This window comes from Gekko japonicus, unplaced genomic scaffold, assembly GCF_001447785.1.
Source record: "Gekko japonicus isolate JY-2015 unplaced genomic scaffold, Gekko_japonicus_V1.1 scaffold1924, whole genome shotgun sequence".
Taxonomy (NCBI): Eukaryota; Metazoa; Chordata; class Lepidosauria; order Squamata; family Gekkonidae; genus Gekko; species Gekko japonicus.
The window spans coordinates 340,056-364,540 of NW_015175419.1; the positions used below are offsets into that span (position 1 = coordinate 340,056).

The window sequence follows — 24,485 nt, forward strand, 5'->3', positions numbered from 1 at the left end:
TCTTGCCTTTTGTGTTTATGGTATTGTCTTCACTCAATCAATATGTCTTCACTCAATTTTTGTTTATAAATTACTGAATGACCAGGCAATTACACATTTTCCTCTCTGTTCTGTATTTTTCTTCCACCCACCAAGTCCGCAAACGTCAAGTAATAGGAAATTAATAATGATTCAAGCTCAGTAAAAATCTGGGGAAATGTTAAGCAGTAAACATGGACAGATTCCAGCACTGTTTTGCCATACAGGGAAAAATCAGAAAGACGTCAGTATTGTCCTTTCCTTTCCTTTCCTTTCCTTTCCTTTCCTTTCCTTTCCTTTCCTTTCCTTTCCTTTCCTTTCCTTTCCTTTCCTTTCCTTTTTTTCCCCTTTCCTTTCCTTTTTCCTCCCTTTTTTCCCCCTTTCCTTTCCTTTTTTTTTCCTTTGAAGGTCATTGATTAACAAATCTTGAGCAGCAGAAGATTATCATTCTTTGGGGATGCAAGGGCTAAAAGGACTGAAACAAATTTTGCTATTGCCAGAGTGATCTTGGGATCCTTAACACTAGGCAAAGGGAATAAGAGTTTCCAGAGTGTAGGGGCATGACTAATCAATTAGTGGCTTAATATTAAGGTCCCTTACATTCTTAAATATCCTGCTTTCAAGCAAAACATGAAAATATGTATCAATCCTATTAAGGCACAAGTGCAAATTCTATCAGAATAAGGCCTATTCTAAAATCTCCCCTGTAGATCCATTGAGGGTATAATATTCAGTCTTGCAAATAAGAAAGCTCTGCAGTATTGTGGGATAGTAAGATAGTACATTATGGGGAGGGTAAAGATTTTGGAAAAGAAAGACAGGGGTGAGGAAACACTGTGGCATCTTAAGATCAAACTGCTGCAGTCAGTTTATGGGACATGATTTTTGATCATAGAAAATGTTTTTGATTTGCCCATATCAGAAGTATGATTAGCCGACATTCCAACTAATGTTAATTTCTCGTCCAGGACTTTCATCCAAATTGATTTGTGAGTATCCTGTTTCAGAGTGGCTAGCAAGCCATCTTCAACACAGAACAATTTTAGTCTCAGTTTGAAGGCCATGCTCTTGCTTCCAGGGATATTTGTCCAAATTCTGCCTGCAGTACAACATTTGATACATAGCAGGTGACATTCAGTATTTTTCTTAAAAACTGGGCCAAAGGTTGATCGATATTATCAGAGATAGTTTTGATCCAAATAGCTAAGCCATAAAGAAAAAAAAAGGGAAGGGGTACACCACTTTCAAATGAAAGCTTGCACAGCTCCAGGAATACATTCCTCCTCTTATTATGGAAGAACCTATTTATAGCATTTGCACATGATTTTGCTTTGTTGAACGCTGCTTTAAATTGGGGTGTCCAAGATAAATCTACCAAGAATAGAACCTCCAAATAGGAGGTCTTAACCTGTTCAATATTAGACCCATTAATTGACCATTGAAGTGGATTCCATTTCCTGGCTTTGGTGAAAACTAAGATGTTAGAATTCAAATAATTAATAACAGCATCATCCACGTAAAGCAGGATAGGGACACAAGTCTCAGCTAGTTTCAGCAGCAGTAATCAAAGAGTGGTGCTAAATTGTTTAGATACGTTGAATAAACAAGGAGCTATCAAACATCCCTGTTGTACCCCCTTTTCTAAGTTAAATAAATTTGTTAAGTGCCTTTCATACCCAGAATGTACTTGGGCAGTCGGGCCCAAATATAGTCGCTGGATAAGTCCTAGGAGCCTTTTGTCCATAGTAGTTCAATTAAGTTTATTCCATAATCTAGGACGATGTATAGAATTAAATGCCCCCTTAAGGTCAATAAAGCCTGCACATAATCCCCCCCCCCCAAAGGTGATTTTTCCCCATCTAAATGGTACAGAACTAGACAATGGTCATATGTCAAAGAACCCTGCCTAAAGCCTATCTGTTCATGCCCCAATATAGCTTCTGATTCCATCCAATAGAAAAGTTTCTTTAGATAAGCAGAATATAACTTTCCCAAAGAGGAAAGGAGGCTAATTGGATGATAGCAGTATGGGTCCAGTCTAGAGCCCTTTATAAATATTGGGACAATAATAAAATGTCTCCACAAATCAGGCATTTGCTCACTAGAGTTAATTTAAGTGAAAATTGGGCACCTGTGGCCCACCATTGTGGATCAGCCTTGAATAACTCATTGGGAAATAGATCAGAGCCATGGGCTTTTCCTAATTTTAGTCCCTTAATGAGGCATATAAATTCCATGATTGACACCTCAGGCAAAGGGGCTGTTAAATCAAGACAAATAATAGTTGAAGATGGACTAATCACATTACATTGGAAAATAGTCCCTTGAAATGGTTTACCAATGTTGAAGGGCCAATATAGCAAGGGATTTTAAAATTTGGAATGATGGTGGTGTTAATAATGGACCAGAAGGCCTTATTATCATAGTTGTTAATAGCTGAAATGAGACATCCCCATTCCTTACTCAAGGCCATCCGTCTCCTCATCTTGACCAGCTCTCTTATACATTTTCTTCAGTTCCAATAACTCTCAGAGAATTTATATTGTACAGTTTCTTTTGAACTCACAATGCTTCTGGTGGATATGCCTCTTCATTATTATTTTGTTGTTCAGTTGCACAGTTGAGTCTTACTCTTCGCGACCCCATGAACCACGTCACACCAGGCCCTCCTGTCTTCCACCGTCCTCCACAGTTTGCTTAATTTCATGTTTGTTGCATCGATAACACTGTCTAACCATCTCATCCTTTGCAGTCCCCTTCTTCTTTTACCTTCAATCTTTCCCAGCATCAGGGTCTTCTCCAATGAGTGCTCCCTTTCATTTGGTGGCCAGAGTATGTGAGCTTCAGTTTCATTATCTGGCCTTCCAGGGAACAGTCAGGCTTGATTTCTTTTAGGATTGCCTGATTTGATCTCCTTGCAGTCCAAGGGACTCTCAAGAGTCTTCTCCAGCATGTATTCTTCAGCACTTATGGTCCAACTCTTGCAGCCATACATTACTACTGGGAGTACCATTGTTTTGACCATACAGACTTTGTTGCCAGGGTGATGTCTCTACTTTTTATTATGCTGTCTAGGTTTGCCATCGCTTTCCTCCCAAGGAGCAGGCGTCTTTTAATTGCAGTCACTGTCTGCAGTGATCTTGGATCCCAGGAACAAGGAAATCTGTCACTGCTTCCATGACTTCCCTTTCTACTTGCCAAGGAGTGATGGGGCCAGATGCCATGATCTTAGTTTTTTTGATGTTGAGTTTCAAGCCATCTTTTGCTCTCTCCTCTTTCACTCTCACCAATAGGGTCTTTTCACTTTCTGCCGTTAGAGTGGTATTGTCTGCATATCTGAGGTTGTTGATGTTTTCCCCGGCAATCTTAATTCCAGCTTGTGATTCATCATTATTCTACAGTTGCTATTAAACCAGCTATTCTGCTTGGCTTCAAAAGATGTGCTATCAAAGGTCTTTTTCACATAGAGAGGTCTACACAGATCTAGTACCTTGTGCAAGTTATGCAAACCGTTGCAAACTGAGCCTGCTGTAGAACCTTGTTGACTAAAGTATTACAAAAAATGGAACCCATTATAGTTTAAGCCTTATCACTGAAGTTAGAGCTCCAATGTAATTGACAAACATTATTTTGATTTTGGGAGAGAGAAAAGCTTTGTGTGGGAAAAGAATAGTGTTCCAAAGAAAAATCTGTAGAAAAAAAGACTGGGAGATGGCCACTTCCCATAAAATTGCCAACTTTTAAGTGTTGAAAGTGGGAGAGATACTCAAGTGGAACCAGGATATAATAATCTATTATGCTGGATCCTCTGTTACCTCATATAAGTAAAACCACCGGCTCCATCAACTTCTAAATAACCATTCAATGAAATTAAATTTCTCTGGATCACAAATTTAGCCAATTCTAAACCACCACTGTTTATTACAGCTTCCTTAGATGCCAAGCAGGGCTGAGAAATTCATTGTTATCAGGACCTAATGATTTGGAGAAAAGAGTATAGTTGTCACTACCAATCCTTGCATTGAAATCACCCACTAATAAAAGAGGGATTCCCAGAAATTGGGCATGCAAGTCATCAACAATTTTCCTCAGGTGGGCCTATCTTTATACAACGCGTATATGGGGGAACATAAACTGAGGAGAGGATAATTGTCAAATCATCCAACTTTAATGAAAAGGCAATGATCAGATCATCTGCCACCAAGAGATCACAAGATCCAGTATTCAAACTGGATGAAATTAAACAAGCCAGACCCCCCTGTGGCCTACCCCTCCTTGGACCGATGTACCCTGTCTGGGGGGAAATGATGTAACCAAGAAAAAATAGGTTAAGAACATAAGAACATAAGAGATGCCAATGTTGGATCAGGCCAAAGGCCCATCCAGTCCAACACTCTGTATCACACAGTGGCCAGAAATACCAGTGCCATCAGGAGGTCCACCAGTGGGGCCAGGACATTAGAAGTCCTCCCACTGTTGACCCCCCCAAGCACCAAGATGACAGAGCATCACTTGCCCCAGAGTCCCTATCTATACCTTGTGGCTCATAGCCACTGATGGACCTCTGCTCCATTTGCTTATCTAATTCCCTTTTGAAGCCATCCATGCTTGTAGCCGTGACTCCCTAAACGGCTTTGAAAGGGAATTAGACATATCCATGGAGGTTCATCCATTAACAGAGTATCCTGAAGAAGTAAAAAGCTTGGAAGGTGTTAATCCAATGGCCACACCAATGGAATCAGGCTTCTACAAAGAAAAGCTACCAGATGAACCAATGCCAGACAACAATAACTACAGAGTTGCCATAGGCAAACTTCTATGCTTAGCGATGAAAACAAGACCTGACATTGCAACAGCTGAAAGTATATTATCCAGAAGGGTTAGCACACCCACCTTTGCCAGTTCAACTGTTAGAGGATAACCAGGGTTGTATAGCCCTCTCTCTTTCAGAAAAGAACAGCTTGCAGACAGCACATTGGAATTAGAAACCAGTATGTAAGGGTCCTGCAGGGGTGCAAGCAGTTGTTAAGCTACACTACTGTCCCACTGAGAAAATGACAGCAGACATATTTTGTCAAACTGCTAACAAGAGACAAATACCAAGGTCTACCAAACAACCTGAGCACTGGAAACCTCAACGGCATACAGAGTCAAGAGGGAGACGTGGAGTGAGCGACTCAGCATGCCTAGACTTTGGAGGCATGCTACGTCACTCTAAGGGTGCGTTCAGACGGGGGCTTTACAACGGTTAGGGTGCCGGTTCCAACCGGTGTACTTACGGGCGTTCAGACAGCGAACATCTGCCTCCCGTCCCTAACCGTTGTAAATCCTTTTAAACCGTTGCACTCTGCCACTAGGTCCGAAGTGGTGGTAAACAGAGTGCAACGGTTGAAAACGGTGCACCCCGGCGTCTGATCGCTCTCCTCCATTGCGCAGCCGCTTCCGGCTTTCCCCCGCCATTTAAAAAAAAAAAACTAGGCGATATGCGCTCAGGCGAAGCTTCGCCCTGAGCATTTGTTAAAATTTTTAAAAAGCCCTTACTTTACCGTCCCGGAGGAGTCCGGGACTTAAGCGAGGCCAGGTTGGGCTTTAAACTTTAAAGGTAACTGCTTACCTTTAAGGTTTAAATGTAAGGGGGGGGGGTTGAGCATGCGCAAAGATCGCCATTCTGTGGATGGCTGCCTTTGCGCATGCGGTCTTCTCCACTCCACTCCACTCTCCCCCGAAGCTGTTCAATCCTCCCGTAAACCTTCTTGTTTCTCTGAACATCAGCAAAACTGGCCAGTCTCTAAAGGAGCCATCTGTCCGTGTCCTACAGTAATTACGGTACCAATCTCCTCTTAGCCGTCAGGACGCTGAGCCCGCTCCCAGCCGCTTGTTCAGCTGTGCGTCCTTGGTCTCCCTCTGAGCAAAAGTTTTAAAGTGAACACATTGTCCGTGGAAACTCAACAGAAGAGAACAAAAAAAAAAGGTTGGTCACCTCCGTTGAAACTCTTATTCAACTCCGTTGAAACCAGCTTCGGCTGGTGCAATCTATTACCTCCCCAGACGGTGGTGGGAAGGCGAGACTTGAAGACGGTGATCACGTTTCAGCCGGAATAAACTGCACCGGTTCCAACCGGTGCAGTTTATGCCGGCAGAACCGCCCCGTCTGAACGCACCCTAAGTGTGTTTAGGTGTTATCTCCTTGAATGGGATGTCTCTCTTTGTCTTAACCTGGGAGCTGTCTTCTGACCCCTCCGTTCTCTCTCTGGCATCTCTTCACATGGCCTTCCATGGAGATACATGTATTTTGCAGGTCTCTCTGTTGAGACAATGCCCTCATACTCCCACACACAATGCCAGACAAGCCGGCCATTTGTGATAGGGAAAGTACTCTTTAGGTTAGGCTTCTTTCTCCTCCTTTTGACTGCAGCCTGAATGTGAACTGGATCTACTTGAATAAATGTAAGTTTGCCTTTTTTGCAATATACTTCTTGGGAGATTTATTTACTCCACTCAGTATCACACCTCTGTGGCTGGGCAAAACTCTGCTATATTAACAAAATATCGCAATACAGTCTTGATTTCCTTTGCAGACAAGATGTTACTAAGGAGTAAATATGCTTTGTCTTGTAGTATAGCTAAGCTGAGACTGCTTTATGCATTACAGCAGGAGTCTGTAACCTGTGGCTCTAGAGCCAAATGAGGCTCAGTATGGAACCAAATATGGCTGTTTATACCGTAGAAGAAAATGAAATCTTTAAATTATGATGTATTGGAGAGATAAGTGGGATGCTAGAATAACTAGTATGTGAAAGAAATGGCAGGAAAAATATTTTTATGGGAGATTCTTAGAGATCCTTTACAGAAAGGGAAATGATAGAGCCTGGTGAACAATTACTAGCCACCAGATTTATGCAGCGCACTAAAACCATTGCAGGGGGTTCTCCTATGTTTCTTTATTGTGAGACCTTGTCTTTGCCACTTCCCAATTAAGAACTCACAACAACTAGTGTTTGCAGTAATGATATGGATTATTAATCAATATGTCAATTATCAGTAACTAGCTCTTTGATCTCTTGATCTGAATTTTGACATAGTTTGGCTGTTTAATTATAAAAGGTTGCTGACCTCTGCATCATGAAATAATAAACCTGGGTCTACTATTAAATATATCCTTGATAGAGAACTCCAACCAATCCTGAATCTCTGACAAGAAGGCCTCTGTAATGAGTTTTCAAATATCTGTTATGTTATGCTTATATTTTGAGGTATACTCTTTAAAAAAAAAACACTAAGTTGCTCATCTTAAAAAAGTAATTTGTGTGGAGACACAATGTTTCCTACCTTTATCATTTGAGTCTGTATTTTAGATTAAAAGACAACAATGTAGGATGATAGCAGTTAATAATAATGTTCACAGCATATTTATATTTAAACAAATAGAACGTGCTATAACTGCTTAGCCATGTGACAGTGCTGGTGGAAACTTGACACACTATGTGGAGATATTTAGCCATGTCTAAATTTGGAGTGATAAATATAAGTGTTGTTACAGTTTTCTAGGTACTCTTGAATTAATAACAGATTGGATCATTTATTTATTTATTTATTAAATTTATATCCCGCCCTTCCCAGATGGGCTCAGGGCGGCTTCCAACAGCTGCAAGTGCCATAACAAACAGTTAAAACAGTATAAAACAATCCATAAATAAAATGTGGTGCTCTAGATATTAACTTACCTCTCCAAGATGGGATCCTTTAGTCACCTAGCCTGGCAACATAATTTCTTGGTCACCTAGGTATCTTCCCAGGGCCAGTTCACTTATAGGTCTAATCCACCATCATAGATGGTAACTCGGTGGTGGCACAGTGGCGGCGGCGGCTCCTATGCAAAGGCCTGCCGGAAGAGCTCCGTCTTACAGGCCCTGCGGAACTGTGCCAAGTCCCGCAGGGCCCGGATCTCCTCTGGGAGCTTGTTCCACCAGACAGGAGCCGCCGCCGAGAAAGCCCTGGCCCTGGTTGTGGCCAGCTTGATGTCCTTGGGGCCTGGAACTACCAGTAGGTGCTGTGCCCCAGACCATAGTGCTCTTGGGGGACCATATGGGGAAAGGCGGTCCCTTAGGTACACTGGACCCTGGCCATCAAGGGCTTTATAGGTAAGAACCAGCACTTTGAAGCGAATCCGGTATGCTATAGACAGCCAGTGCAGCGCCTTCAGCACAGGCTGGATGTGGTCCCGTCTAGTGAGACCCATCAACAGCCTGGCCGCCACATTCTGCACCAGCTGCAACTTCCAGATTTGCGACAAAGGCAGCCCCATGTAGAGAGCGTTACAGTAGTCCAGCCTTGAGGTGACCGTCGCATGGATCACTGTGGCCAAGTCTTCGCAGTCGAGGAAAGGAACCAACTGCCGTGCCAGCCGGAGATGGTAAAAGGCTGACTTGGCAGTGGCTGCCACCTGGGCCTCCATCGATAAGGAGGAGTCCAGGAGCACTCCCAAACTCCTAACCCTCGACACCGGCACCAACAGCGCCCCATCAAAGGCCGGGAGAGGGAGCCCCAACCCCGAACCGACCTGGCTTAGGCCCAGGACCTCTGTCTTCGACGGGTTTAACTTCAGCCGACTCAGTCTGAGCCAACCAGCCACGGCTTGCAATGCCCGATGGAGGTCATCTGGGTCGGAGTTCGACCTGCCGCCCAACATCAGATAGAGCTGGGTGTCATCCACATATTGATGACACCCAAGCCCAAAACTCCGGGCAATCTGGGCAAGGGGGCGCATGTAGATGTTAAATAACATCGGGGACAGCACCGCTCCCTGAGGCACCCCGCACTCAAGAGGATGCCTCTGGGACTGCTGTTCCCCTATCGCCACCCTTTGTCTCCGACCTTGTAGGAATGAGGCAAGCCATTGAAGGGCAAGCCCCCGAATCCCCACGTCGGCGAGGTGGTGGGCCAGCAGCTGATGGTTGACTGTATCAAAAGCGGCTGACAGATCTAATAACAGCAATGCCGCCACACCACCTCGATCCAGATGCCTACGGAGGTCGTCAGTCAGGGCGACCAATGCCGTCTCCGTCCCATGACCCGGACGGAAACCGGACTGAAAGGGATCTAAGACTGAAGCATCCTCCAGAAAACCCTGTAGCTGTGACGCCACTGTCCTCTCTATAAGTTTGCCCAAATTGGCCGATAGTTGGCCAATTCAGTCGGGTCCAGGGATGGCTTTTTAAAGAGGGGGCAGACCATCGCCTCCTTGAGTGCTCTGGGGAACTGCCCCTCCAAGAGGGACTTGTTTATAATCTCCCGCGGGGCACCCCGAAACCCCTCGTGGCCCGCCTTGACAAGCCAGGAGGGGCACGGATCAAGGTCACATGTGGTTGGGCGCACAGATACGAGCAGTCTGTCAACTTCGTCCAGGCTGAGTGGGCTAAAACATTCTAAACCCAGAACCGAAGGCATGCAAGGGGCCTCAAGTTCACTCACTGTCTCAATTGTGGCAGGGAGGTCGCGGCGGAGCGCCAAGACTTTATCTGCGAAATAGTTTGCAAAAGCCTCGCAGCCAATATCCAATTCCCTATCGTTTCACCTGCCCTGGGGCAGGTCTGTCAGAGACCGAATCACACTAAATAATTGGGCCGGGCGTGAGCTAGCAGATGCAATCGAGGCCGCATAGAAATCTTTCTTCGTGGCCCTAACTGCCATCTCATTGGCTCTCATAAGCGTCCTATAGGATGTTCTTGATGCTTTCTTGCGATCGCACCACCACCATCTCTTTAGTTGTCTCAGTTCTCGTTTCAGCTGCCGCAACTCCTGGGTATACCAGGGTACGCGCTTAGAGTGAGTGCGGAGAGGACGCCTGGGAGTGATCTCATCGATGGCAGTGGAGAGTCGGCCATGCCAATCCTCCACTAGCTCATCCAACGAGCTGCCAGTGGGCCTTGGATCCCGCATCGCCATCTGGAGCCGCAGCGGGTCCATTTGACTCCGCGGGCGAGCATAAACCAGCTCGCCGCCCTCATAGGGTCAGGGTGGCACATTCAGACGGGCCCTCAAGGTCAGGTGGTCCGACCATGGCACTGTCTCAGCAGTGATCCGGTCCACCTTCACCCCCGCCGCAAAGATCAAATCGAGCATGTGACCGGCCCGATGCATGGGGGCCGATACAAATTGCGAGAGCCCCAGTGCTGCCATGGACGACACTAGGTCCGTAGCCTGGCTGGAGGCCTCAGCATGGACGTTGAAATCACCCAGGACAATCAGTCTAGGGTGATTCAACACCCAGCCTGATACGGCCTCCAGCAGGGACGGCAGGCTATTGGCCGGTGCATTAGGCGGACGGTACACCAGCCAAATCGCCAAGCTCTCCTCAGCCTCCAGCATCACGCCAACACATTCCAGGCCCACGATCTCAGCGCTCGGGAGTGCCTTGAAGGAGTAAGCCTCCCGAATGAAAAGTGTCACTCCTCCCCCCGTCCCCTAGTCCGCGATTGGTAGAGGACCGAGTAACCTGGCGGGGTCATTTGGGTGAGAGCCACTGTCTCTCCCTCCCTTGCCCAGGTCTCGGTCACACATGCCAGGTCCACCTGTTGTTCAATCACGAAGTCCCGAAGGATAGAGGTTTTGTTGTTAATGGACCTGGCATTGCACAATACCAATGATGGAGGGGGGTTATAGATCCTGGCCCCACTGCCAGCTACCCTTGGGATGGGTCGTAGGCTGGAAGGGTGCTGAGCCATTCTGTATCTCTGCGTCCTTCCCTTCCTATACTGCCCAGCCCCACCGCTAAACTTCCCCCTCCCCAAGAGCACTGGAATCTGCTGTTCAGACATCTTTAAGTTGTTGGCCATCTCCATTAGACTTCAGACCGCTGGACCTAAGATGATAGAAGAGTTCTACTACTCCAGAACTGCTAGTAATTTCAGGTGCTGTTGTCCCCCAACAATTCATCTATAACAACACAACCACTAAGAACAGCTAAACAACTATAGCTACAAATAGAAAAATTCCCGTCCCTGTCCCTAGTAGTTACAGTCACACAGCACCCCCACCCCACATTCACCCACTAGCAGTCAAAATCCACAACCATCCTCACTCATCCTTCCACCAATACACACTTGCCAGGCAATATTAAATCCTGCATATAACATTAATTGCAAAAAGAAATTATAAACAGGAAATGGTTGAAATGTAGACTTAGCTTCACATAGTGTCAGTAGGTGGAAAAGGTCATAGTGTAAGAAAAGCTGCCCAAGACAGCTGAAAACTATAAGTATAATCAGACAAACCAATGGATGTCCACTGAGTCTTTGATTTCATTGTGTATATTTATTTATTTATTTATTTATTTATTTAAGTAAACTTATGACTCGCCCAATCCCTGCTACTGCAAGGCTCTGGGCGATATACAACATGTAATAAAAACATTAAAACCATAAAATAGATACATAAATAATACTAATACAGCAATATAAAAAGATAAAGTGGTGAAAATGATAATTTCTCCCCAGTTCTGGACTGCAACCACTTTGTGGGTATGGAAAGGAGGAGTATAGCAGTCTGATGGGAAGGAGAGTAGGAGAAGTCAGAGGGGAGTGCCAGCCAGGATGGAAACTGTAGCTATCCTCAACCAAAAGCCTGGCGGAACATCTCTGTCTTACAGGCCCTGCAGAACTGCATAAGGTTCCGAAGGGCCCTGATGGTATTTGGCAGAGAGTTCCAACAGGTTGGGGACAGGACTGAGAAGGCCCTGACTGAGGACAGCTGGATGTCTTTCATTTGATTATTTTGGCCACTGGTCTGGGCCGGGCAGCTTCCAGTATGCAGCTATCTTAGTTTGGTCATCATCAGCCTAACCTCACAAAATTTTTAAATAGTTTTACATAGCACATGGCACTAATGGCCAGCCTGCTTTTCATGTGGGAGATCTGTGATTGGATCTCCTAATGTTACTTCAAAATAGCTAAGGTGAGCACAAATTAGACTGAGGAGGGTCACTGTGCTGGGGGTTAACATTTCCCCTGATCCATTTTTTATCACCAAAATTGTCTCTCTGATGCTGTTCAACTCCATTGGGGGACTGATGTCTATACTGCACCGGTCTCTTTTCCTTCTTCTGAATCTAATAGCAGTTTTTGGCTGCGGTAGGTTATTGTTGTGAAAGAGCAAAGGAGCCTCTATCCAGTGCTGTGACTCTCACCCAGTTGGCTCCTATGCTTGGCTGCCTGGACAGTTGAAAAGGAAATCTGGAGATCAGTTCTGCAATGTAATATGTACTATTTGTCCTAATACTACTCCTGCCTTGTAGTTAGGGAAACATACTTTGTTGCAAAGTGATTTCTATCAGATAGTACTTAATGTGCTTTCAGTTAAATTTAAATTGTTACTCTGAAACTGTGGACACAAATTTAAAGCAAAGATCCAAATGTTTACATTATTAGTGAAATATGACTTAGTTTTCTTTTGTATTTTAATACATATTAGGGATGGGCACAGACCAGAAAATGCCAGTTTAGTTCGTGAACAGAACTGGCCTGGTTCCCGGACCATTTTCTGGACCGAACTGTGGCCTGATTCGCGAACTAGTTTGTGAACCAGTCAGGGTGAAAAAGCCCCCCCTGGGGGCCTCAAGGCTCCAAAATTGTAGGGTGTCTCCAGCTCAGCATCACCCTCGCTGGTTCGGGAGTGACAAAAACTGACCTGGGTGAGCTAGAGGCCTCCAACTCACACAGTTCCTCCATGGGTTGACCCTCCACATGCTCTACAATTTACATTCATGTCATATTTAGGGGATCCAAGTAGCAGACCCCCCCAAGCAAGGTGCCCCCAGGAAACTGCTTTTGGGAGAGTTATCCAGCATCGATTTCAGACAGTACAGAGCAAACCTGGTTAAGCTACAGGCATCCAACTCCCAGAGTACCTCCCTGGGGACCACCCACTTGGTTGCAGGTGGTTGTGTCTTCCTGGGGCCAACCACCTAGCCCATTTGACATGATGACTGCTTGGGGCAAAGCCTCCCACCCTGCCTGGGAAGGAGACAGGGACCTGGAGCCTGATGACTGATGACTGAGACTCTCTGTATGGCTGTGGGAGGAGGGCACTGGTGGATTAGTGTCCAAGACCTAAAATATCCTGAGGAGGAGGGGTTCAGGTCCCCCCACTGGAGGGACCCAGCACCTGATGACCCAGACTTTCTCTGTGTTGGAAAGACTCCCAAGCCATGAGGGACCCAGTAGCGTGGTCCAAGCACCTGGCTGTGGTGGGCAGATGGGTAGGGTTCAGAGTCCCAACCCCAGTGGACATGGCACCTGTGGGGGACCAGCCTGAGTAGTGTACACCCTCACCGGGAGAGGAGACATCTAAATATTGGCCTACTTTTGAGGGACCCAGTAGTGTGGTCTGACTGCCTGGCTTTGGCAGGCAGAATAGGGGGTTCAGAGACCCAAACCCAGTGGACACAGCCCCTGTGGGAGACCAGACTGAGTAGCACACTCCCTCACAAGGGGAGGCAAAGTCCAAGTGTGGGCCCTCCTTGGAGGGACCCAGTAGTGTGGCCTGACAACTTGGCTGTGGCGGGCAGATGAGTGGGGTTCACAGTCCTGACCCCAGTGGACACTGCCCCTGCAGGGGACCAGCCTGAGTTGCACACTCCCGCACTGCGAAAGGCGAAGCCCAAGTATGGCCCCTCTTTTTGAGGGTCTCAGTAGCATGGTCTGACCACCTGGCTGTGGCAGGCAGATGGGGGGTTTGGAGTCCCAACCAGTGGACACAGTCCCTGTGGGGAACTGGCCTGCGTAGTGCACTCCCTCGTGGGGGTGTGTGAAGCCCAAGTATGGGCTCTCCTTGGAGGGACCCAGTAACGTGGTCTGTGGTGGTCTGGCAGCTAAAGTGGAAGATGTGTGCTGTGGGGGGGAATGTGGGGTGACCAACTCATGCTGATTCCAGTGCCTGTGTTCACCAGAAGTCCCGCAGATGGCCAGAACATGATGTGAAACTCGTCCAACAAACTGTTTTCCTTGTGTTTCTTTTTCATTTTCCTAGGGCAGGGATTGCATTAAGAGGGGTCGTAGGTGGTGTCCATCAATGTTTATTTTAGTTTGGGGGGTTTTCTGGGGCAGAGAATGGGCAAAGACATAGAGGACAAGGGTCATGTCCAACAAATATCTCTTCTTAGGTTGCCTGGTGCAGGAAACGTCTGAAGAGGAGGCCATCGCTCACGTCCATCAATGTTTATTTTAATTTTTTTGGGGGGGTGTTCCTGGGGTGGAGGAAGCGCTCAGAGAATTTGAGGACAGGGGTCACATCAGACAAACATATGTTTTTGGGTTGCCTGGTGGAGGGAGCGCACCAATAGGAGGAGGTCGTGTCCAGCAGTCTGTATTGAGGGATCCTTTGGTGGGGAATGTGCAAAGAGGGGGAGGGCGGTTGTCATGCATGACAGGTTTCATATCTGGTTCCTGTTTTGGGGAACGCACTTAAGGAGGAGGATTGTGGTCCCAATGGTTCTTTGGGGCGATGTTGACATCATCAGTATTGGCTGTGGGGCAAGCCCAACCCCTCCCAGCAGAGGTGGCCTTTCTCCCACCCAAGTGCCAGGGCCTCATGCCAGGATCACCAAGAGAGGAAGAGGAGAAGGAAGGGGGACACAAAGAAGGAAGAACAGAAACCGTGGTCTCACTGCACCCCATCCAGAATAGGGTGGCCCACCATTGATAGATTGACCTTCAGAAAGGGTAGCTCATCCACCTGGCCGGGTCTAGGTGGGATCGATGTGGGCAAAGGAGGTCTCCCAGATGGACACTAGTGGAAGGGCAGGAGAGCAGATTGATGGCCACGCTGGAGAGATATACAATAAAATATTCTAGCTGCAGGGTAGAGAGAAATCAGCACTCTGAAGAGAGAGATGTGCCTTAGCCATTATGCTATTCTACCATAGGTATTAAGACAGACACTCATGAATTTTGCATGACTGCAGAATTTCACAGCCAGTATATTAAAAAAGATGCTGCCCCAGCTAAATGTGATGAGTGAAAGCTGAATCATCTGTGAGGTGATAGCACACATCTCTCCTTCATTAAGATTTTGATCCCAGCTGAGGTGAATATATTTATATGCTTGCTGATACACATTTTCTATGGAAGCTGTCTCCTCTTTTCATAGCTCTCACACCTAAATTTTCCTTCTGATAATTATTGTTTGTCTTTTATATTTCAAGTAAATCTAAGCTTTCCCTTGATGCATCAAACAGTCCAAATCTTCAGCTTTAATTTCTGAAGGATCTTGGGAGCTGGACTCTAATTTATTTAGCACCAGTGTTCACCTTACATTTATTGACTTCAGTAAAGCTTAACACAGTGCATAGTCTGCCATCACCGTTAACCAGGAAGCGGGTCAAGTAAGTCGGTACCCATATCCTCCCCCCCCCGGCTGCCATTATCCATTCTGCTGGATAAGAAAAGGTGATATAAACTCACAAAGTGAGTTTGTTTATATAAACTCCTTATACACTGTACTTTCTATGTAAAACATATAGAAGGTGTCTTTAAAAAGTAAGACTCTAATGTCTTCCCTCACAGAGATATAAGATAAAAGGCATATCTCCATGGGTGAAGAGGAAAGACTTACCTTTTGAAGAGGAAAGACTTACCTTTTTTTTAAAAAAATTGAACGCTGGGAATTCAGAGTACTTACTTAAACTATCATTACAACACTCCATCGATATATCAATATTTTAGGGCCTTTAAAAAATAAGGTGGGTGCTATGATGATGATACAGCACCCTTCCTTCAGTATCCTCATTATTTAAGACACGTGTGCAAGAACGTAAGCTGACTCTACAGTTGTGAAAATGCTGAGGGAGGGCAGACATATGGAAGAACCAAGCCCACATAAATCCCAGTGCCTGTGGATTGACTGCCAAAAAAAGTTGAGGGTTCAGAAAAGAACAGCAGTGTAAATAGGCTCAGTGCCAAATACTCACATTTCTTGGTGAAAAGCTCATCAAATGAAAGGTAGAACAAAGTTTCAGGACTGAAACACATTTAGTCAATATACCAAGGCAACAAGTCTGGAGTCAGCACACAGTCCAAGGCTCACAAAGAAAAGGCAGCTGCAGTGAGTTATGGCAGCAGCATAGTCAGCAGTAGGAGTGTACAAGAAAAAAGGGTTTTATTTGGGGGTAGGGTATATTGAACCCCCAAAATATCAGTATTACCTAATATTCCCAAACCCCAATATCTGTATGGTATTGGGATTTAGAAAATAATTGGGATTCCCCATAGGCTATAAAGGCTAATCATTCTGTGGGTATCTGGGGCTCTGGGGGCCCCCTGTTTTTTGAGGTAGAGGCACCAAATTTGCAGAATAGCTGCTGGTGCCTCTGCCTCAAAAATATATCCTGATTTCCAGAAGATTGGACCGGGGTCTAATTCTGTAGGCCACAGAAGAAGGTGCCCCCATCCTCCATTGTTTTCAATGGAGGAAGAAAAGACACTTAAAGGAGTTGTCCCTTTGAATGCCTGTTTTTTTGAAGCCACATGATTCTGCGGTAAGTGAACTATGCCTTCAGAGTTCACTCGCTGCAGAGTCGCACAGCTTGGAGAAGGCAGGCATTTAAAGGACAGTTCCATTAAGTGCCTGTCTTCTCCAAGCCACGCATCTCTACAGCGAGTGAACTTTGAAGGCATGGTTCACTCACCGTGGAGCTTTGTGGCTTGGAGAAGGCAGGCATTTACTTTAAGTCCCTGCAACTATGGCTATTCGGCAGTCCTGAAAAATCCCAAATATTTTTAGGATTTTTTGGGATCACCATTTTTGGATAGCCAAATCAGCAGCCCACTCAGTGACCAGCTAAGAAAATACCCAGAAAATATTGGTAAGGATTTTTTGGTCCCCCCCCCAGCTTGGATAAACCGAATGCACACCCCTAGTAGGCAGGTAGCAAACAGTGAGTAGTGGTGGTGCTGTAGTTAGCAGGTAACAGATGCATTGCTTCCATGCCAACCTACCTCTCACATATAACTTATAGCTGTCCACCAATCCTCAGCTCATGCTACGTTGTTCTCTAACAGATGCAGACAATTAAAGCAAAGCAGAGTACATGGCTGACATTGATTTTCCTAGCCCTACTCCTGGGAGTACTCATGCTCACTAGCCACAGTTGAATGCCATTGATCTGCAAGTGGGGCACTATGGTGCCTGGTCTGTGTATTCCTTCTAGCCCAGCTTCTTTGGTGTTCCAAGGGCTCAGGTTGTAATGGGAGCAATGCTGACTACTGCAAGTTTGAAACCTGGGGGCTGCAGATCTTATTCTGTTACTGAAGGAGCCACCTCCTCCAGTGGGATACCTGTTGTTGGTTGTAAGTTTGAGCCAGCCCCACCCACCTCTTCCTCATCAGAGAATGCTGCTGCATGCCCTAGCTCCACAGAACTTAGGTGGTACATGACACAACCAGATGCTAAGGTCATCTTCTATAGCCCTTCTTTTGGGTTCTCTCTCCTCTGAGTTTAAGTGGATGGCAACATTCAAGGACTTCCTTGGCTGTGGTTCCAAGTCTATGGGACTCTCTCCCCAGAAATATTCATCTGTTACTATCTTCTGCCAGCCCACGAAGATTTCTTTGTTTCATCTGGTGTTCCCACAATGATCTCTCCTAACTGCTCTATGTTTTAGGGTTTTTTTAAGTGCTTTTAATATGTATTTTAGTTTTGATTTGCCTGTTTTTAAAATTGTTTTTATGATGTGATGTTGACAATGTTACATTTTAACAATTACCTGACTTGCTCATCCTGACTGAGTAGAAAGGTGGAATATAGATTTTGTAAATTTCTACTATATTGGTCTTGGACTGCAAGGAGATCAAATCAGTGAATCCTAAAAGAAATCAGCCCTAACTGTTCCCTGGAAGGCCAGATACTGAAGCTGAAGCTCAAATACTTTGGCCACCAAATGAGAAGGGAGCACTCCCTAGAGAAGACCCTGATGCAGGGAAAGATTGAAGGTCAAAGAAGACGGGGACGGCAAAGGATGAGATGGTTAGACAGTGTCATAGATGCAACGAACATGAAATTAAGCAAACTCCAGAGCATGACAGAAGATAGGAAGGCCTGATATGATGTGGTCCATGGGGTCGCGAAGAGTCGGACTCAGCTGTGCGACTAAATAACAACAGCATTCTTGTGATGAGCCTTAGAAAACATACCAGCACTGGGGGGGGGGGACTCTTGTTGTCTGCTTTGTTTTTTTTAATGAAATATGACAGCCAGTATTACAGGTTAAGTATACAGGAGGAACAATCACTGTCAGAACCCTGCCTAACTTAACGAACAGGAAGTTGCTTAAATGTTATCACCCTGCCCAAACTACTTATTTATTCAAATATTTATATCCCACTTTCCCCATTGACTCAAGGCAGCTTACAAGTCATACTGCTGAAAAGCATAATAGGGGTCTGCAAAAAAAATATTTCTTTTCCTGGCTCCATTGTAGCCTATGGGGACCATTATAGTCAATAGGCCCCATAGGCTATAATGGAAAATCGCTCTGGGGTTTGGGGGGGCTATTTTTTTTAGGTAGAGACACCAAATTTGCAGCATAGCTGCTGGTGCCTCTCCTCAACCCACCCAAGTTTAAAAAAGATTGGACCAGGCCGTCCAATTTAGGGGGCCCAGAAGGAGGCACCCCTATCCTCCATTGTTTCCAATGGAGGGGGAAAATGTCTTGTGAGCAGAAGCTCACAACCCTTGAGCTGCCTGTTAAAATTTGGTGTGCCAGCATCCCCTAGTGCACCTTAGAGGAAACTGTGGCAATTATAGGAGGCAAGCATGGACATTTGTTGAAGCAGTTCTCAAATTAGCAACCTGGAATCTATTTTATGTGTAAGTTAAATTTGCTTTCCTCACAGCTGGTCTAAATATTGCAGTTGCCATAGGGATTTTCATTCCCCTATTGAGTTTCTGGTTGTATTCGGTATTCATGGATCATCACATGAGTTGTGTAGTGAATTTTCCTGCTCATAGCACAGAGAGTTCTAATGGACAATACAGCTATGTAGGAAATTTACAGAAGGTCTTAAAATACAGTTGCAGAAGTACCTTCCTGCCCTTCCTTAGAATTGCATTTCCTTCAGCTGGAGTTCACTGATGGCTGTTGGAGGCCAGCGTAGTTCATAGTTGCTGCTGAAGCATAGGGATATGAATTTTTAAACTCTCTAAGGTTTAGTATTGCAGAAACCAGAGTATTACACTGATTCTAAGCTCATTTACCTTGAAGCTGTTTTATTGATTTTAGTGCAGCTTGTTTCCAGGTAACTCTGCTTAGGCTTTTATTGTAACTATTTTGAGAGAGCTCCCCGCCTTGCAATACTGGGGGTGGGGGGGAAGCAAGAAGCTAGGAAGAGGGTGAAGGGTGAATTTCGTGGACTGGTAGCTTGCAAATCGTTTTATGCAATATATCACACTGAACATTTGGGTATGAGGAAGGCTTTTGATAAAAATAGTTTTAGGTTAAATTCTGCAGTATCTAGGTAAGTAGTGACATGTGGAAAGTCTAAAATACAATCACTGCCCAATCCTTGATAATCTTGAGTAAACCAGGGACTTCCGGTTTATGGCGGCACGCTAGCAGACTCACCTCCCGGACCTCCCAGGGGTGAAGCTGCGCTCCAGCCGAAGGAGGGGGTGCGCAGGCTCACTTACCCCCCCATGGAACTTCTAAGAGGTCGCCTCTTCGAGGGCAGAATGCCGGAGAATTGAGGCACCTCTTCATTCCAAAGGTTCTCCGTGCTGTGAGAGATTTAGTGATGCTGACCGGGGCAAGCATGGGAGATCGAGCATCAGAAATGAAGCTGAAAGCAAGGTCGAATGACCAATTATGAATGTGAGTCAGCTTTAAAGTGTTTTTAAAGGGAAAAAACTAGCTCCCCACCCCACCTCACTGAATGGGAAAAAGGCGAGCGGGGGAGGGACGCCTCCCAAGCACATGAACTTTTGAGCGACTGAGGGGGGGAGCGGAAGAAAACGTGAAGAAAACTGTCGAGAAGTGCTTACCAAAGCAAATCTAAGCGGTCAAGTGCACATTCAGAGATTGTAAAAAATTTGTGAAAGTAAACAAATGATAAAGATGGTGGGGAAGAAGGACAGAGAAAAACAAACAAATCTCCATGGAAGACCAACTGTTACAAGTGCAAATGGAAAATATGATTCTTCACTTCCAGGGCATGCCGGAAAAATCAGGAGAGAATCTTAAAGAAGTTATGAGTGAATTGCTAGCCCCAGTGACAGAAATGAAGGCAGAAGCATTGCTGAGCGATATGGATGTGGTTTATCGATCATATTCAGGCTATATAAAGAAAAATAATCTACCTGGGGAAATTGTTATAAGATTCTTGAGAAGGCATGTGAGGGATGCAATCCTGAAAGCGGTTTCTGGAGTACCACTGAAAGTGGGGGGAAATACTATCAGAACGCTAAAGGATATTCCATTTGAAGCAAGACAACGGAGAAAGAAGTACAAAGAGCTTGTGCTTTTCCTTCAGACAAACTCAATTGGATATAAATGGCTATTTCCAGAAGGCGTTACTTTCAAGTTTCAGGATAAAAAAGAAAAGATTGACTCTGTTCTGAAAGCCCAAGAATTTCTAAGGGTTAAGCTGGGAAGACCAGAGGACGGGAAAAAAGAAGAGGACAGCAAGTCTAGTGGCAAGCTGGCCTCGGGTTCTTCGGGAGAGGACTTTCTGACGGAGCAAGGGGCAGCTGCCCCCAAAAGTCCTTATAAGCTACGGAAGAGACGAGGAAAAGAGAAGTAGGTGTCATAACTGACAGGTTAGTGAGGGGGCTCAAATACAGTATTGTAAGCAGATTTAGTTTTAAAGCAAGGAGTCTTTACCAGCTTAGAACAGCCATTTTCACCCTGGCTGTATGGAATTTGACATCTTGTGCTGTTTTTGAGAAATGCCAGATTGACAACAAAGTAAGACTATCATTCTCCATTTGATTGTGGATGAGTCTGCTGGTTAAGCAAGCATCACCAAGACTTGGCTGGATGAAATAGGAAGGACTATTTGTCCAGATGGGTTAGGATGGATACTAGATGCAGCATCAGCCTAGGTACAGAGGTTAGGGAAGTGGGAAGACTGAAGATGATGTAATGAGTTAGAGCTAAGGACAACTTTGGGTGCAGGAACTTTGTTAGAGTCTCCTGATCCTTCAGTTGCTCTCTGGATTAGTTTATACCCTCAGGGATATCATGATATCAAAATTTACCTCTGATGTTAGTATTTTTCACAGGATGAGTAGATTTGTGTCCTACTTTAAGTGCCCTGTCTCTGTTATCTTCTATGGTAACAACTGTGAAAAGGGTTATCTAAAACTTGTTGCCAACTTTGCTTCTTTTGCTTCTTACCGTCATGATCTATTCCTCAGTCAGCAGTTCAAACCTTTTGCACCCTCAGTTCATCAGCATGTGTACTATGTGATAATACCTTTTATCTATTTTCCTGAAGAGGATATGCCAAAATGTTACCGTTTTGCTATGGTGAATTTTTGCTTCTTAATTTTGGTGGACCTCTGCCCAGTTTTCTGTAGTGAATCTGATGTAAATTTTGCATGTTTTGTCAAGCCACCGGATTGTCTGATGTCTGCAGAGTTAAAAATAGCTGCACGCTACTCTGCTAATTATAACTGCTTTGGACTTGGCTCCCAATAGGTGACAAGTTGCTGATGCCAGATGAAGAACATTTGTTTCATTCTTTTCTCGTATTTAAAGAAAAGACATGTTGGTTATAAAGCGAATTATCATATTGTGCCATTTATCAGAATGGTCTGAAAGATGTCCAAAATGTTTGGATAACCAAGAAATTAGTTTACACAGGATTTGGTGAACATTAGGCTATATAAAGCAGCTTCCATTAGCAACAAATTTTAGGTAATTTAGTGTACATCTGGGTTAGATGTGGAAGATTCATGATAATATCTCCCAATATATTTTTAAAGGTTAACCATTTGGATTAGAGTAGTTATGTGTGTAGCAGCCTGAACAGCCTTGATTAGCCTGATCTCATCAGAGCTTGGAAGGGCTGGTTACGGTTAGAATGTGGATCAGATACTATGAAGGAAGTCCAGCGTTGCAATGTAGAGGAAGGTCATGGCAAACCACCTCTGCTCATCTCTTGCATTGAAAACCCCATGGTCCTGTGGTTGCCGTGAGTGGATTATGACTAGACTGCACGTGAATGATGTGTGTGTTGGGGGAAATAATAAAGGTAACCCTTTCCCAGTATAAATTGGGTTCCTTGAGATGCTTTAGACCTTGCTGGGGGAGAAACCCCCTCACTGGTTTATACATATTTCCCCTCCACACACACTGGTGTTAATATCAGGTTGGGGAAGGAGAGGAATGCTAGCATATTTTGTCCTATGCTATAATATAATTTCTTCCTCCATCTTGTACTGTGACACCAGTGTACTGTAAAATGAGTTCTCCTATTCCCTGGCTGCTCTTTAAGCTGGAAAAACATATTGGGAGCACCAATCATGGACCTCCCAAGTGTCCTCTAATTAGGGCATTTTCCAGTAAAAGATTCTGCTTCATGTTGTGATCCAGAACTCAGTGTCTTGTTTAGTATAATCACTAAAAATAATGTTGGTTTAAAAGGTAAAGGTTCCCTTGCTCAAAAGCCAGTCGAATCCGACTCTAGGGTCGCGGTGCTCATCTCCGTTTCAAAGCTGAAGATCCAACGCTGTCCGAAGACACTTCCGTGGTCATGTGGCCAGCATGACTAAACACCAAGGCGCACGGAACGCTGTTACCTTCCCACTGAAGTGGTACCTATTTATCTACTTGCAATTTCTTGCTTTCGAACTGCTAGGTTGTGCTGAACTACCAACCTTCCACAGCCTGCAGTTCAGCGTCTTAACCACTTGAGCCACCGCAGCTCCTAGTTGGTTTACAAAAGTGTTAATTCCAGTACATCAGTGTACTCCACAATGTCCTTAAAAATATGAAACTGAAGTTGCAAAATGCTTTTTTCTTTTTAGTAGACATATACATATTTAAAACGTGGACAAACATTTCCAGGAGGCCATGACTATAAGACTTCATTACAGTTCCAGGTATTTTATTTAGGCCAGCACCTAGTATTAGTTGATTTAGTGCCTGCTCCTCCTGATAGTTACTCTGCTTTCCCAGGTCATGTGAATGAAAGGTAGGGTTGCCAACCCTGGGATGGAAAATTCCTGGAGATCTGGGGGTAGAGCCTGGTGAGGACAGAGTTTGGGGAGGAGAGGGGGACTTCAGCTGGGATGTGATGCCACCCTCCAAAGATGCTGTTTTCTGCAGGGGAACTGATCTATGTAATCTGGAAATCAGTTGTAATTCTGGGATATCTCCAGGTTCACTTGGAGGCTGGCAGCCCTACTAAAAAGGCCCAGTATTCCCCCCCCCCAAAAAAATAAAAAAATAAAAAAGTCAATTCCTAAAGGCTATGTTGTAAAAAGTCCAGTGTTCACCATTGATCAACAGAGCACAGAGATCCAAATATGTAATAAATATTTCTTTCTTTGCAGAGCTTGTGCCATCTTGGGTGTGATATTTCTTCTGTCTTCTCTATGTATAGTGATCAAAGCCATCCATGACCTTGCAACTAAGTTGCTCCCAGAAGTGGTAAGACAATTTTTTTGTTCTTATTTTTTTATGAAGTGAAAGTCCAGCTTTAAATGCTTGAGCCCTCTCATAGACCCATGTAATTCACTGGAAGACCATAATACTGATTAGAAGTTTATAACTTGCCGCTGTGGTACATGTCCCAGTAACATCTGCAATGAGCTGTACCCAGGCCAGGATTGCCTTTGAAACTGTCCAGAAGGTGCAGCTGGGTTGCAATGCTGCAGCCAGGATGTTGACTGCAGTGGGTTGTAAGGATCATATCATTCCAGTCTTCTCCCATCTACACTGGCTCCCAATTTGCTTCTAGGCCGAATTCAAGTTGATGGTATTGACCTTTAAAGCCCTATATGGCTTTGAGTCAGTGTACCTTAAGAAGCACCTTTCCTTATATGAACCTACTTGGCCACTCTGGTAATTTTCAGAGGCCTTGCTACACATGCCCAACAATCTTAGGCTAAATGGATGGAAATTCGAGAGGGTGTAATGATTTCAAGTTATATGTGTGTGTTTCTTTAAATGTTTGGTAAGTGTCAGAAGAACAAGGGCGTGAAAGAGGGAGAGGAGTGAGTGAGGTGATTGGTTGGTAACTGAAAGTGTGTGGGCAGAGCTAGGAGGTGTGTATGTGGAGAGAGTTCAGTCTGAGGTCAGAAGTCAGCAATCAGCAGCTGTCTGTTGTGGTCAATCTACACAAAGTCTGAGAAGCAGTCTTCTAATTAGAATCATATAGAGGTGGTGTGAAAAGCATTAAGAGTCCAAAGGAGAAAGAAAAGTACTTCAGGGGGCAATCTAGGCAAAATCTAATATTGTCAGAGTGTTATAA

The 24,485-nt window shown here is 44.9% G+C and overlaps 1 protein-coding gene across 1 annotated transcript in view; it reads left to right on the forward strand.

Annotated features, from left to right (window-relative positions):
• Positions 1-23,662, forward strand: part of TMEM163 (transmembrane protein 163) — a gene marked incomplete at its 3' end in the record, with an annotated part of 147,989 nt that extends 124,327 nt beyond the window's left edge. The window contains exon 5 of the mRNA XM_015425782.1: positions 23,566-23,662. Coding sequence (XP_015281268.1) covers positions 23,566-23,662 — 97 coding nt within the window. The remainder of the gene's footprint in view (positions 1-23,565) is intronic.
• Between the last annotated feature and the right edge of the window lie 823 nt (positions 23,663-24,485).